Source organism: Heterodontus francisci, chromosome 13, assembly GCF_036365525.1.
Source record: "Heterodontus francisci isolate sHetFra1 chromosome 13, sHetFra1.hap1, whole genome shotgun sequence".
Lineage (NCBI taxonomy): Eukaryota > Metazoa > Chordata > Chondrichthyes > Heterodontiformes > Heterodontidae > Heterodontus > Heterodontus francisci.
In genome coordinates this window covers 96,911,585-96,927,200 of record NC_090383.1, presented here as the reverse complement: position 1 = coordinate 96,927,200, position 15,616 = coordinate 96,911,585, and the positions used below count along the sequence as shown (strand labels likewise).

The 15,616-nt window shown below is 43.1% G+C and overlaps 1 protein-coding gene across 1 annotated transcript in view; it reads right to left on the bottom strand.

Moving 5' to 3' along the window:
- msh2 (mutS homolog 2 (E. coli)) overlaps window positions 1-14,869 on the bottom strand; it is a 73,714-nt gene extending 58,845 nt beyond the window's left edge. The window contains exons 1-5 of the mRNA XM_068045228.1: window positions 14,525-14,869; window positions 10,533-10,687; window positions 9,540-9,818; window positions 6,089-6,235; window positions 2,777-2,926 (exon numbers count right to left, since the gene is read on the bottom strand). Of these exons, the coding sequence (XP_067901329.1) occupies window positions 2,777-2,926; window positions 6,089-6,235; window positions 9,540-9,818; window positions 10,533-10,687; window positions 14,525-14,738 (945 nt within the window). The 5' untranslated portion in view covers window positions 14,739-14,869. The remainder of the gene's footprint in view (window positions 1-2,776; window positions 2,927-6,088; window positions 6,236-9,539; window positions 9,819-10,532; window positions 10,688-14,524) is intronic.
- Between the last annotated feature and the right edge of the window lie 747 nt (window positions 14,870-15,616).

Here is a 15,616-nt window from a genome sequence, read left to right as displayed (position 1 = left end):
CATTTTAGTATTGACTTATGACAGAGAAGAGAGTGCAAAGTTCTATCTACCAAGAACGAGAAGGCCTAAATCCAATTTGAAATCTGAGTTTCGCTGCATCTCAGCCAAGTCAGGAGACAGAAGACCTACTGGTAGCAGGATATCCTAGCTATGAGAGGAATGAAGGAAATCTATCAGCCTTTAAAAAGCCTATTAAAGATACAGTTTGGTATGTTTTTCCTTAGCTTCTCCCTGATATGTTGTATTATGTATAAACCATCCCTTTTACCTGCCTATAATAAAAACAAGAAATGCTGGAAATACTCAGCAGGTCTGGCAGCATCTGTGGAAAGAGAAGCAGAGTTAACGTTTCGGGTCAGTGACCCTTCTTCCAGCATCCGCAGTATTTTGCTTTCCCTTTTACCTGCCTCCTCTGCAACACATTAGGCCACACAGAACAGGGGCAATAAATCACAATGGTCTTGTGACATCAACTTTGAAAACATTCAAAATCATTCCTTCCCAAAGTGTTTGCACTTCCAGAGAGGTAGTAAAAAGGACTGGGGGAAAAGAGAGAAACTTACAAAAATAAATGAAAAAAGGAAGTTATTTGATCATGACATATGACAAAGTGTAGCATGCAGAGGAACAGATGACTTGGGCCTAGGGTTTTCCACCACTAGTTGACTTCACTTCATGTCTGGATCTGTAGATTCACTGATAAGAGATTGATTGATTACTGGAGGAAGGTAGACAGCGGTGCTCCCCAAAGGTCAGTGCTAGAACCACTGCTTTTTAAATATGTATGAATGACTTGAATATTATAATGCAGACAAAATTCCAAAATTTGCCAATGATACCAAACTTGGAAGTGTGACAAACAGAGAGGATGATACCAATCGACTGCAACAGGACATAGACAGACTAGCAGGAGGTGCAGACAAGTGGCAGATGGAATTTAATACAGACAAGTGTGAGGTGATGCATTTTGACAGAAGGGATAGAGAGGCAATATATACTTAATGGCACAGCTCTAAACAGTGTGCAGAGACAGAGGGACCTGGGGGTTCATGTGCATGGATCTTTGAGGGTGGCAGGACATACTGAGAGGGTAGTTAGCAAAGCATATGGGATCTTGGGCTTCATAAATCGAAGTATTAAGTACAAAAGTAGGAAAGTTATGCTAAAGCTCTGGTTAGGCCACAACTAGAGTATTGCATCCAGTTCTGGTCACCATACTTTAGGAAACATGTGATGGTCCTCAGAGTGCAGAGATTTACCAGAAAGGTTCCAGAGATGAGGGATTTTAGTTACAAGATTAGGTTGGAGAAGCTGGGGTTGTTCTCCTTGAAGCATAGGAGATTGAGGGAAGATTTGATGTAGGTGTACAAGATTATGGCCGATTTAGATACGGTAGACAAAGAGAAGCTGTTCCCATACAGCTGACGGTACAAGGATGAGAGGATCACATATTTAAGGTTTTGGGCAAGAGATACACAGGGGATGTGAGGAAGAACTTTTTTTTGCACACAGCAAGTGGTAATGACCTGGAACTCAATGCCTATGAGGGTGGTGGAAGCAGAGACTATCAATGACTTCAAAAGGAAATTGGATGGGCACTTGAGAAAAAAAAAACTTGCAGAGGAAAGGGACTGACAATTACTCTACACGGACTCGATGGGCAGAATGGCCTCCTTCAGTGCCATAATGACTCCATGATTAATCAACAACTCCATTTTTGTTGTATTGTGCAAGTACCAGGATGGTAGAAGGCAAACTAGATGGGCCATGGTCTTTTTCCGTACATCAATTCCTATGTTCCAGGGATTGTGCAGACAAATATTGTGTAAATAAAAAAGGTGGTTGGATGCTTGAAGGGAAGGGACTGGAAAATTTCTCTGGAAGGAATACCTAGATGGCCTAAATATCCTCTTCCACCTGCACATATGGTGGTAAACAATGGAGGGTTACCATCGAGAAGGACCCAGCTTTGCACTTACAAGGCCCACATATCCTGAAGTGCTAATCACAGCTGCACTAGAGCAAGTGTGCTATAATCAGTATTACCCTATAGAGAGGACAATGGGAGGTGGAAGAAACTGGAACAAAAAGAAACATCCTGATGCTACTCTCAAGCACAATGCAGACTAAGGATATCACTGACTTGGGATCAGACCATGCACTCAGCCACAAAAAGTGCACTGTGGGAGATCTAAGAAAGGGGAAGGCGTGAATATATCTTGGGGAATAGAACAGGAAATTTAACACTTCCACCTCTCCCATATAACAATGCATACCAGCTGTGCTTCAGTCTGCAGTATATTCTCAGCAACATGGTAATTTAACATGGCTCTTTAGTGTACTTATCTTGATCTGAATCATGTACCAATAACTGCCCTCCTTTCCCAGTTAACGTTTAGTGCAATTTTAGTTACAGGGCTCCACAAAGAGCCTTGTGCAGTTATCCAGTGCATCACACCAGTCATTATGTTTCTGTGACCTTTATAGACTATCTACACTAACCTGGAATTTTCTTTCCTGCTGAATAATTTCTAACACATTGTGCAAAGTACTGTACATTAATTCATCTTACTTACCCCAGTACTGAAGTTCCCTTTAATAAACCACTGGAAATATGTACTGTCACACAACTTTTTGTGAAATATTGAACTGTTATAGTTATGTGACATGCTTCATAGAAGCTATAGGTTAATGTGCTGGAATCGTCTCTCCTCGCTCTGAGTGAGAACAGTTGGCTTCCGACTGACGGGTATAAAGGGTCAGAACCAGCACTCACCTGAAAAAGATTGAGTGCACTGACTGCTGCATTGTCCAACCTCATATACTGGTTCAGGTCAAAGGTCATCAGTTCATATTGGCCAAAGTTAGTTTTATCAGACAAGAGCTCCAAATATTTGATCACAGCAGAAACAGAAGACATGGCAACCTTTTAAAATAAAAAAAAAACTCCATGAGCCACATAGTCCCTGTTACTGTATGTAAAGCTGCATTAATCGTAACAAAAAATGATGTGCTTATCAACTACATATGATAGATCCTTGAAGTCTAGCATTTGCAACTGAGCATTAACATGTAGATTCAGCCAACATACCATCTAATTTTTTTTTGTGCATGGATGATTCGTTTCAGTCTGTGGCCACACAGCTTAGAGGGAACATTAGTTGCAGCTTATTTCACAAACTTACTCTTCTGTACCCACATTGTAATAAAATTCATTTCAATGCAAATCAACTGTGTATTTTTTTGGCTAGTCAGATATCTGACACACAGAGACCACTGTCATTCATGCAAGATTCTCCAAGCTTGTGAAAAATCTACACAGCTCTAGTTTCTGTTTGCCTGATAGAGGACATTCCATAAAAACACAGCCCACAGAGGTGCAATGTGGCAGAGCCAAGGCTCAGGAAGCTCCAAGTAAGGAGAGTTTAATCAGCTAGGACCACTTAGTTCACCAGCACAGAACTGGTAAGCTTCATGTCACCTGCTCAGGCAGCAGGACCTTAAAGCTGGGCAGTGGCTCGCAGGGGGTTCTGGAATAAAGTGGGAAGAACCCCAACCCCCAGTGGTAGGTTCTACCTCTCCAGCTTCAATTAGTGAGTCAAGCTGGCTGCTCCATGATTAAGCGTACACTAGAGTATTGTTAATAGCTTGCTCAGGTATTAGATTACCGGATCTGCCACAGCAGTCAACTTGGTTCCATATAATTGAAACCAACAGAATCAAATTTGAAAACGATCAGAATATTTAACCATTAATCCAACAGCCCACCTCAGCATTTTTTTTTACTTTTAAGTGAAGGAGGCCAAATTACAGGATGGCATTGTAGGCTAGGTAGCATTTCCAGCTCATGGCAGGACAGGTTATCAGGTCAGGGAGATAAACACCGAATATTTCAGAGTTTATAACAGCAAATAAATATTTAAGTACTGCTGAAAACAGAGACATTTTGTCAAAGCTTTCATCTTGCGCTCATCAGGATAACTCGCAAGAATACCAATGTAAGGATAAGCAACAAATTTATGCTGTGAGAAGAGAGTGCTGATTGGTTGGCAAGTAGACTCTGATTAGTAGAGGCGTTGCCATGGGGAATGCACCAGTTTACAGTGACTGACAGTTAACTGCCAAGCTTTGTTTAAAATTTAAACCAGGCAACTTGACTCCGATTGGTCAAGGCATTGCACTGAGGAATGAACCAGCGAAAGGCTGTCACTTATTTTGTTTAGCTGAAACAGGCACAATGTGTGTGCATATTCTTCCTGTCTGCAAAGACCAAGACCCTGTGTATTAATATATGTAGTTTTCAATACGCGCAAATGTGCCACACTGGGAGCCTAGCATCACACTGTTAGCGGCTTGGGCCATTGCAAACTTGATGCTGAAACATGGCGAATCAAAGGCATTCTGCGTGACAATGGCTATTCTGATCAGATCATTTCTCGCTGTATATCATGCAGACTTATGAACGGGCCTAAGGCCGTCATTTTCGGATGTGAAAAGTGCCCAGTCTACCTCAGATTACCCTGGAAGGGTAATGGATCACAAAAATTTGAGCAACAGATGAAGCTAGCTGTTTCACATTGCTAATATGCAGTAGCAACACATGTGGTGTTCGCCACTAACAGGATGCTGCCATCAACCCAAAAAGACGCTCTGCCTGTCACACAAATGATTACTGCGACATATGAATTTCAATGCCAGGTATAAAGGCCGTACATCCCAAAGACAGGCAGATCGTATCAAACAACATCGCCGTTCCACTGTTCGCAATGGGCAAAGTACATGCCGTACCCAATCAGCCCGTGCTTGCAAAACACAAAACAGTGTCCGACATTAGATGGGATTCCGCGATTGGACAACATTTGCTAAATAATCTTCAGTGTGCTAAGAATTACACTGACAACCAATTTAAGATTATCAGTCGGGCTCGCAGTGTGGCATATCTGTATGTGCTGGAAGTTACATATATTAAGATACAGGGCTCTGTCCTGTGCAGACAGAAAGAACATGCACACACATTGCGTCTGTTTCAGCTAAACAAGTGACAACTGGTTCATTCCTCAGGGCAATGCCTTGACCAATCGGAGTCAAGCTGCCTGGTTTAAATTTCAAACAAAGCTTGGCAGTTAACTGTCAGTCACCATAAACTGGTGCATTCTCCATAGCAGCACCTCTACCAATCAGAGTCCACTTGCCATCCAATCAGCACTCTTTCATACAGCATAAATTTCTTGCTTTCCCTTACATTGGTATTCTTGCGATTGGCTCTGATGAGTGCAAGACAAAAAGCTTTGACAAAATGTCTGTTTTTAGCAATACTGAAGTTCTGTACTACCAAATGACTAAATAAATATTTCATAGACATCACGCTTCCTCAATGCATAAACCTTCAGGGAAGTGTAAATTTTAGTGTGGACGCAGTACCAACAGAAGCGGCACAGGATAGAGAGACGTGGATTCACCTGCATGACTCACAAGGGGCTGCTCTTACTCATATTACTATGGGAGAGTTTATGAATTGTATTCTCCTCCAAAAGGGTCAGGAAAGTCAATCTTTTCACTTGCCACACTTCATTACAGCCCCTTCAGGATATCAACTACAGAGGCTTAGAAACAGTTTAGCCACCCACCTACCGTTAGCCACAGACCCTTCATGAAGTAGGGACAGCAGAGAAAATTACTGCGGTCAGAGTCTTATCTTCATAAGTGAAAAAGGTATTCCATTTTCTAGCAGTTACTTATTGTGATGAGCATAAAAATGAATCAGTAATTTAATAAACAGGGTACTTAAAGCCTGAAACATTTTGATGGAACACAGATGGAAATGTTCCATTTAACTATTTAAGGCAGTGCTAAGATACATAGAACACAACTGAAATAAAACAGAAAATGCTGGAAATACTCAAGCCTGTTGCGATGAAAGGTCAGACTTGAAACGTTGAAACTTTAACTGTTTCTTGCTGCAGGATTTGAATATTTCCAGCATTTTCTGTTTCTATTTCAGATATCCAGCATCCGCAGTATTTTGCTTTAGTTGAACACAATAACTGTCCCATTTTGTAGACCAAACCACAAAGGCCACTTTACTCACTTGTTTCTCCATCTCTGGCAAAGCAGCACTCGACACCTGTTCCCCTTTTTTCCCCTTCAGCAGGCGGTTCAGATCTTGTACAATGTCTTTATTTGTAAATTCACTTTTCTTTCTATCCGTTATCAAAATTCCTCCTCGTTGTACTACCTGTATTATCCATCAATAAATACAAAATGGCTCAGTCTAGCTGGATATTTCAAAGCTAACAGAATGCTTACCAAGGCACTGCATGGTGATTATAGAAGCTGGTCAACCACCAAACCCCCACCCCGGCTGTTTATACACAACAGGCCAATCAAAATGCAATTACACAAAAAACATGTCGGCTGTGACTAAGTGGGTAGCACTCTCGCCCGAGTCAGAAGGTTGTGGGTTTAAGCCCCACTCTAGGACTTGAGCACAAAAACCGAGACAGGCAATTCAGTGTAGTACAGTACTGAGAGAAAGCTGTGCCGTTGGAGGTGTCGTCTGTTGGACGAGATATTAAACTGAGGTCCTGTCTGCCTCTAAAGTGGACTTAAAAGATCCCATGGCAGTATTACGAAGAGGAGCAGGTAAGTTATCCCTGGTGTCTTGGCCAACTTTTAATCCTCAATCAATAACACCAGAAACAGATTATCTGGTCAGCATCACAGTGCCGCTTGTGGGAACTTGCTGTGCGCTAACTGGCTGCCACGTTTCCTATATTACAGCAGCAACTATACTTGAAAAGTATTTCACTGGCTGTAAAGTGCATTAGGACATCCTGTCAATGTGAAAGGCACTATATAAATGCAAGTTTTTTAAAAAATTGATTTTCCATCTCAAGACAGCAATGATTCCCTCCAACATGTTTACCACAAAGCCAATGTGCTGTGCTTTCAAATGGCTGGATATGAGCACATTACCCATTTATGAGTCCCTACTAAAAACAGAATTGTGGGAACAGAAAGAAATTTGGCGAAATCTGCTTTACTCTGAGCGACAGAGCAGCAGAGAGAGAGGCAGAAAGAATGAATTCCTGGCAAAAATTCTCAGATCAAAAATCAAATCATTCCTTCAAATGCAACCAGAGTTAAATACTTTGCATTCAGAGGCCTTTACCAATCACTTTGCCCTTTAAAATGTGAATCCCAGCTAATAGCTTGGTCACAAATTGCATAAGCAATGGCCATCATAACTTTGCTCAAAAAAAAACTCCCCATGACACTGATTGATAATCAAAGAAAGGCAGTAAAAAAACAGCATTTTGTCTTAGTGCAGAATGACTGAAATGTACACTAGCTGAAATGTTTCAAACTCCGTGGACAAAAATGTGCAATCTGAACAAAAGAAAAGCTTGGTTTCTTTAAATAGCGAGCATAATTACTTCATACACAGGAAAATTACCCAAACTCAATTGTCATATGCATGCTCTGTGCTAAGCCATGAAGATCAGACAACTCCTAAGTTCAGGCTGGAGAACAGGCTCAAGGGTCTGTATGGCCTACTCCAGTTCCTATGTTCCTGTCCCTTGTCTGTGAGAAATCACTAGCCCACTGAACAAAAATACCCTCCAATGAAGCACTAAACCACGCAGAGCCAGAAAGTGTCAGGTTCAGATTATGGCCTGTGCTGAGTTAAAATGAGCTTATCTGGGACAGCATTTGGTGTACCCGCATTGGCCCAATGCCCTGGTCAGCCAGGGTTCTCCCTCCTGATTGCCATTCAGTAAACCATCCACCCACCACTATAATCAAGTGCCTTGCCATGGATTGGGAAGAGCAAAAACTAACCAGATTCCAGCTCCTGATCATTGGCCAGTTAGCCTCCACTGGCAGGTGTCTATATGTGGACATTAACTGGAATTCTGTAGTACAGAAACAGGTTACTCAGCCCGATAAATCTATGCTACAATTGGCATGACAATTCCTGAACTGCAGAGGAAACTTCTACTAGGTTCACTGCTCTTAAATGCTTTCCAATGAACCCGACTGGAAAGTACATTTGTGTAGGCATCAGCCTTACACAGAATTATATAGAATGTACAACACAGAAACAGGCCATTCTGCCCAACTAGTTCATACTTTACATGAGCTTCTTTCCACCTTCCTTCATCTCATCCCATCAACATATCCTTCTATTCCTTTCTCCCTCATGTATTTATCTAGCTTTCCCTTTAATGTAGCTTTACTATTTGCTTTAACTGCTTAATGCAGTATCAAGTTCCACATTCTCACCATTGAAGTAAAAAAGTATCTCCTGAATTCCTTATTTATTAGTGGCTATCTTATATGTCTAACCCAAGTTTTGGACTCCCTACAAGAGGAAAAATCTTTTCTAGGTCTACCCTAACACCTTAATGCTAAAAACCTCGAAACAGATCACCTCTTCCACTTCCCTTTTCGATAGAAAAGATCCCCAGCCTTTTCAGTCTTTCCTGATAGTTGTGCTTCTTAGCTCTGGTAGCATTTGAAATTTCTTTTGAACTTTTTCCAGTGCTTTGATATCCTTTATATAATATGCACCCCAGAACTGTTCACAATACTCAAAATTTGGTCAAACCAAGGGCATAATGAGGGAGGAAAAGATTGTGATTGGCTTTGCCACACCACACTCAAATAGCTTGTCAACATTCAGTGCTGAGGCTAATGTCCACTTAGATAAGGCGAGTGGAAAAAATAGCAACGTCCACAAACCCATACCCAACATAGGTGACTTGCCTTCAGAAAAGATGGGCTGAAGGAAGGGCAAGAGTCATGTGTCAGGGGAAATGAGCACCAAGATCTTCAATGAGATTCCAGATGCTTTTATTGCACTGCAGATAAAATAATCCCAAAAGAACTTGATATTCTACTCAGTCATTCACATCAACAAACTAAAAAAGGCTAAAGTCACCTTGCATCATAATAGTTACCAATTGGTGCATAATCTGCATATTAGAAGTTATGCATATGAGCACAATTTTGCCCAATTGTTGTTGGCAAGTTTATAATTGAACTATGTAAACAGCTTTTAAAAATGTAAACACCTGTCAAACTATAGCTGCAGGCCTCCCACCACTAGTGGTGTGATGACAGCTCTTCGACCTCCTCCGTATCCAATCCCGTCTCTGACCCACTCATTGTCCCAACTCTGATTTGCCGGGCTCAGTGCCACCTCCACTTCTGACCGTCCTATCATCAAATATCTGGGCCACCTCATTTCTTTAGCCTAATTCTAGAACTAGTCATTCTTCTCTTCTCAGTTGAATAGCAACCAGCTGTTTGTAGCACCACAGCTGAGATCAGTTAACAAAGCACAGACAACAGATTAAACCTAAACCCTTAGTTCTTCTCCAAACAGCAAATTCACCAACTGAGGCAATGGGGAGCCTCATTTACAGTGTTGCCATATTGTGATTATTAGCTCTGCAAGTTTGAATAGCAACTAAAATTCACATGTCCTGCTTACCCATTCTCGCCAAACATTAAATACAATGTCAGAGATTTACCTGTCGGAGTTTAGTGATGTCTCCTGCAGTCTCGCCACTTGATAGCACACATTCCTTGGGTCCAATCTGCACCAGCAGAGCCTCTAGATTGGAAAATTGATCATTGTCCGGGAACTCGCAGACTCCAAGCTTCCGGAGCGTGGAGTCGACATAACCAACACCAACTAACCTCTGCCCATCTGCAGTGCCCAGTTTAACGCCCACTACACCTGCGGCAGTAGACATATCACTACTGCCAAAAAGAATCTCTTCAAACTGAGTGAGGTTACCAGGAGAGGCCTATGAAGAGAAAAGGTAGAAAAATTGGATTTTTACGAAGCAGTAATTTTAGAGATTTGCACATTACAAATATATCACAATGAAAAAAACTCCTCTGAATATTGTTGTTGGGTAACAGTAGTTTCACAAACAAATGGGCTTATCAGTGCATCACATATCTTTGCTACAACATCATGCCTTAAAGAAGATGAATATCTCTATCTCATCAAGATATCTGCCTTGACATTTACCCTGTCCTATTCTATCTCATTAGTCTTTCTTACTCCTAGTCTGCCTTTCCTTCTTGAAAATTTGGTGCCTTTACCCCATTCTTAAAAATAATCCCTTACCCTTCTCACTGCTGCATTATTACCATTACAGCAGTACCTTCTAAAATTAAGGAAGCTGCTAGTGATCTGGAATGATCCATAATCAATATTGTTTTCACCACAGCCATTCCTTAAGTGCACTTATTGCTTCAAACACACAACCCTGGAATTCTGTCTTGAATCGCTTGTTATTGCCTTGGACATCTCCAAGGGTTCAATCCAATACTTGAATTTCCAGGTAAGCTCTTTTAACACCTCTTTCACACTGCAAGGAAAAGCTTGCCATCCATTAGACAATTCCTCTTTTTCCCCACTTCGCCACTGCAACATTATGTATTTAAAAAGCTCTGACTTAAGAGTGGAAGTTTAAAGTGATTGAAGAGTTTTACCGTTTAGCAACACTCACCTTGCAGGCCAAGTACCAATCATTCTCCTTTGAGGACTTACTCGCAGCTTTGTTCCTGTAAACCTCCACACGGTACTGTCGGACCAACAAAAGATCCCTGACCACAGATTCAAAGTTCATTTTGCTCAGCACAACACTTTCAATTTTATTGTTTCCTGCAAAAAGAGGGATTACAGAATTGTTACAGCGCAGGAAACCATGCGGCCCATCGTGTCTGTGCCAGCTCTTAGAATAAGCAATTCACCTAATGCCATTCCCCTGCCTTTGCTCCGTAACCCTGCACATTCTCCCTTTTCAGATAAGTCTAATTCCCTTTTGGATGCCTTGATTGAACCTGCCTGCACCACACACAGATAGTGCATTCTAGATCCTATCCCACTTGCTGCGGGAAGAAGGTTTCCCTCATAAAAGCAAAATACTGCAGATGCTGGAAATCTGAAATAAAAACAAGAAATGCTGGAAATACACAGCAGGTCTGGCAGCATCTGTGGAGAGAAGCAGAGTTAACGTTTCAGGTCAGTGACCCTTCACTGACCTGAAACGTTAACTCTGCTTCTATCTCCACAGATGCTGCCAGACCTGCTGTGTATTTCCAGCATTTCTTGTTTTTATTTCAGGTTTTCCTCAGGTCGCTTTTGCTTCTTACTCCAATTAAATTTGTGCCCTCTCATTCTCGATCTTTTCACAAGTGGGAACAGTTTTTCCCTATTCACTTTGTCCAGACCCCTCATGATTTTGAATACTTCTATCAACTCTCCTCACAACCTCTCTTCTCCAAGGAAAACAGTCCTAACTTCTACAATCTATCTTCATACCTGAAGTTCCTCGTCCCTGGAACAATTCCCATGAATCTTTTCTGTACTCTCTCCAATACCTTCACATCTTTCCTAAAGTGTGGCACCCAGAACTGGATGCAATACTCCAGCTGAGGCTGAACTAGTGTCTTATACAAGTTCAGCATAATCTCCTTGCTCTTGTACTCTATGCCCCTATTAATAAAGCCAAGGTCGCTCTATGCTTTATTAACTGCTCTCTCAACCTGTCCTGCCACTTTCAATGGCTTATGCACATATACCCCCAGTTCCCTCTGCTCTTGCACCCCCTTTAGAGTTGTACTCATGTTATATTGTCTCTCCATGTTCTTCCTACCAAAATGACACACTTCACATTTCTCCGCATTGTACTTCATCTGCCACTTGTCCACCCATTCCACCAACTTGTCTACATTCTTTTGAAGATTTACACTATCTGCCACACAGTTCACAATTGTTCCAAGTTTTGTATTATCTACAAATTTTGGAAATTCTGCCCTTATGTCAAGGTCTAAATCATTAATATATTTCAGGAAGAGCAAGGGTCCCAACACTGAACCTGGGGAACTCCACTACAAACCTTCCTCCAGCCCAAAGAACATCCATTAACCACTAATCTCTGTTTCCTGTCACTCAGCCAATTTCATATCCATGTTGCTACTGTCCCTCTTATCCCATTAGCTATAATTTTGATCACAAGTCTGTTGTGCAGCATTGTATCAAATGCCTTTTGAAAGTCTATGTATACCACATCAACAGTATTGCCCTCATCAACCCTCCGTTACCTCTTCAAAAAAACTCCAAGTTAGTTAAATATGATTTTCCCTTAACGAATCCAGAACTGGATTTTCCTTAATTTTCCTTAATTAACCAGCATTTGTCCATGTGACTATTAAATCAGTCACGAATTATTGTTTCTAGAGGTTTCCCCACCATCGAAGTTAAAGGAATGGCCTGTAGTTTCTGGGCTTATCTTTACATCCTTTTTTCAACAAGGGTATAACATTTGCAATTCTCCAGACCTCTGGCACCACACCTGAGTCTAAGGAAGAATGGAGAATTATGGCCAGTGCCTCCGCAATTGATAAGGACCAATAGAATTTGTCCCCCATTTTTCTTTCCTCTTCTCACCTCCCCCTACTGATTCTGGCTGAGAGTATTCCACAGCCACCAAAAGACATCCAGTTATTCATCCAAGTGGTTATTCTTCACACATGAGCTTAGACAGTTAAGGTGAGCACATATTTCCAGTCATAGGAACATAGGAGCAGGAGTAGGCCATTCAGCCCATCGGGCTTGCCCCACCATTCAATATGATCATGGCTGATCATCCACTATGATGCCTTTTTCCCCACATTATTCCCATATCCCAGTACATCATTTATATTTAGAAATGTCAATCTCTGCTTTAAACATACTCAATGACTGAGCTTCCCCACATCCCTCTGGGGTAGAGAATTCCAAATATTCACAACCCTGAGTAAAGAAATTTCTCCTCATCTCAGTCCTAAATGGCTTCCCCCTTATTTTGAAATTGTGCCCCCTGGTTCTAGACTCCCCAACCAGGGGAGACATCTTAGCTGCATCTACCCTGTCTATCACTAAGTATTTTGTAGGTGTCAATGAGATCACCTCTCCTTCTTCGAAACTCTAGAGAATACAGGCCAAGTTTCCCCAATCTCTCTTGATAGGACAGTCCCGCCATCCCATGAAAAAGTCTGGTGAACCTTCGTTGCACTCCCTCTGTGGCAATAATATCCTTCCTAAGGTCTTCTTCTTCTTTGGCCTCCTTGTCTCGAGAGACGATGGGTAAGCCCCTGGAGGTGGTCAGTGGTTTGTGCAGCAGCGCCTGGAGTGGCTATAAAGGCCAATTGCTAAGGTAAGGGGACCAAAACTGCACACAATACTCCAAGTACAATCTAACCAAGGTTCTATACAACTGAAGCAAGCCTTCACTACTTCAGTACTCAAATCCTCTTGCAATAAAGGTTAACATACCATTAGCCTTCCTAATTGCTGGCTGCACTTGCAGGTTAGCCTTCAGTGACTTATTGACAAGGACATCTACACTTTCTAATCTCTTACCATTTAAGAAATACTCTGCACATCTATTCCTCCTACCAAAGTGGAAAACCTCACATTTTTCCACGTTATATTCCACGGAATATATAGACACGGAACACAAAAGTCCGAGTGTATCAGGCCTGTGTCCTCAGTACCTTGCTCTACGGCAGCGAGGCCTGGACAACGTATGCCAGCCAAGAGCGACGTCTCAATTCATTCCATCTTCGCTGCCTTCGGAGAATACTTGGCATCAGGTGGCAGGACTATATCTCCAACACAGAAGTCCTTGAAGCGGCCAACATCCCCAGCTTATACACACTACTGAGTCAGCGGCACTTGAGATGGCTTGGCCATGTGAGCCGCATGGAAGATGGCAGGATCCCCAAAGACACATTGTACAGCCAGCCCGCCACTGGTATCAGACCCACCGGCCGTCCATGTCTCCGTTATAAAGATGTCTGCAAACGCGACATGAAATCGTGTGACATTGATCACAAGTCGTGGGAGTCAGTTGCCAGCATTCGCCAGAGCTGGCGGGCAGCCATAAAGACAGGGCTAAATTGTGGCGAGTCGAAGAGACTTAGTAGTTGGCAGGAAAAAAGAAAGAGGCGCAAGGGGAGAGCCAACTGTGCAACAGCCCCAACAAACAAATTTCTCTGCAGCACCTGTGGAAGAGCCTGTCACTCCAGAATTGGCCTTTATAGCCACTCCAGGCGCTGCTTCACAAACCACTGACCACCTCCAGGCGCGTATCCATTGTCTCTCGAGATAAGGAGGCCCAAAAGAAAGAATATTCCATCTGCCACATTCTTACCCACTCACTAAGTCAGTCATGCCCAATTCTGTCCTCATCCCGAGCAAATCGGCTCTTTTAAACTTTATCTACATATAGTGTGAAATTGGTGGCCCAACTAAGACAAAAAGCTACAAGAGAATATCACCCAGGTTGGTTTTTGTTCCTCACGACCTTAAGGTACTGAGTTAATCCTAACTGAAATCAATTTAGGCCAGGAATCATAACTGTGACTTTCCTATTCTACAAAGCTCCGCTACTCATCAGCTGCGGCCCAGGCCGAAAGGGTTGGTTTTATTCCCCCCTCGAGGACCAACACCCACCAGATCCCAGGGTCTTGATGACCCCGTTGGTTTTGAAGACCTCCCTGGCAGCAAACAGCGCATCCTTCCCGTGCACCGTGTAGTAATCGTTGCGGTCGAAGACGCGGAAGGTAGTGTCGGGTTTCTCAGGCATGGACCTGTAGAAGGCCAAGAAGGCACCGCCATCCTGCCCGCTCTCCACTCCGGATAACCTGTCCCGCGGCTGCACCGCCATCTCGCCGAGCTCTGGGGTCACAGGTCATGGGTCAGCCGGCGCGCGGGAGAATCAACGGGAGGCGGGGCCACAACTCAGGCTCAATCAGCAAGGGCAGAGCCACAGCTCAGCAGCCGCGGCGCGGGAGAATCAACAGGGGGCGGGGCCACGGCGCAGGGGGTGGGGCAGTCAGCAGGGGCGGAGCCACAGCTCAGCAGCCGCGGTGCGGGAGAATCGACAGGGGGCCACAACGTGGAGGCGGGGCCACGGTTCCGGCGCACAGAGCGGGGCAGTTAGCAGGGGGCGGGTCCACGGATGAGTCGCACAACGCGGGTGAACCTGCAGGGGCGGGGCCTCAAAGTACGTGGGCGGGGCCTACTGGGAGGTGAGGCTGTGCAATCAATGTGAGTTGAACAAAGGCTGTTATCTGAAGTGTTCCAGTGGGAATGAGTTTCCCTATCATAGGCTCCAATAGTTTCTTCAATATTCTACCATTCTGCCTCTGCTACCCTACTGGGAGTCCATTCCACTCTTTCCTCATATCTCAGTCTTAAAGAACCAAGCTTCTGGCACTTCTGAAATGCACTCAGAGCTTAAATCTCCCCAAAGTGTCTGAGGGACCAGAACTGAACACAACTTGATTTCTAACTTAAAGTGTGGTTATACCCAACATTTCATTACTCACATATTGATAAAATTCTGGCAGAAATTTGGAGGATGTTTGCTCATTTACACAGAAATTCCCAGTGTCCTGACCAATATTTATTCCTCAACTGATCATTTTGTCATTTTAACATTGTTCTGTGTGGAATCATTTTATGCACAAATTGGCTGCTGCGTTACAACAGTGACTAAGCTTTAAACGTACTTCATTGGGAAGAGCGTTGGGATGTCCTGAG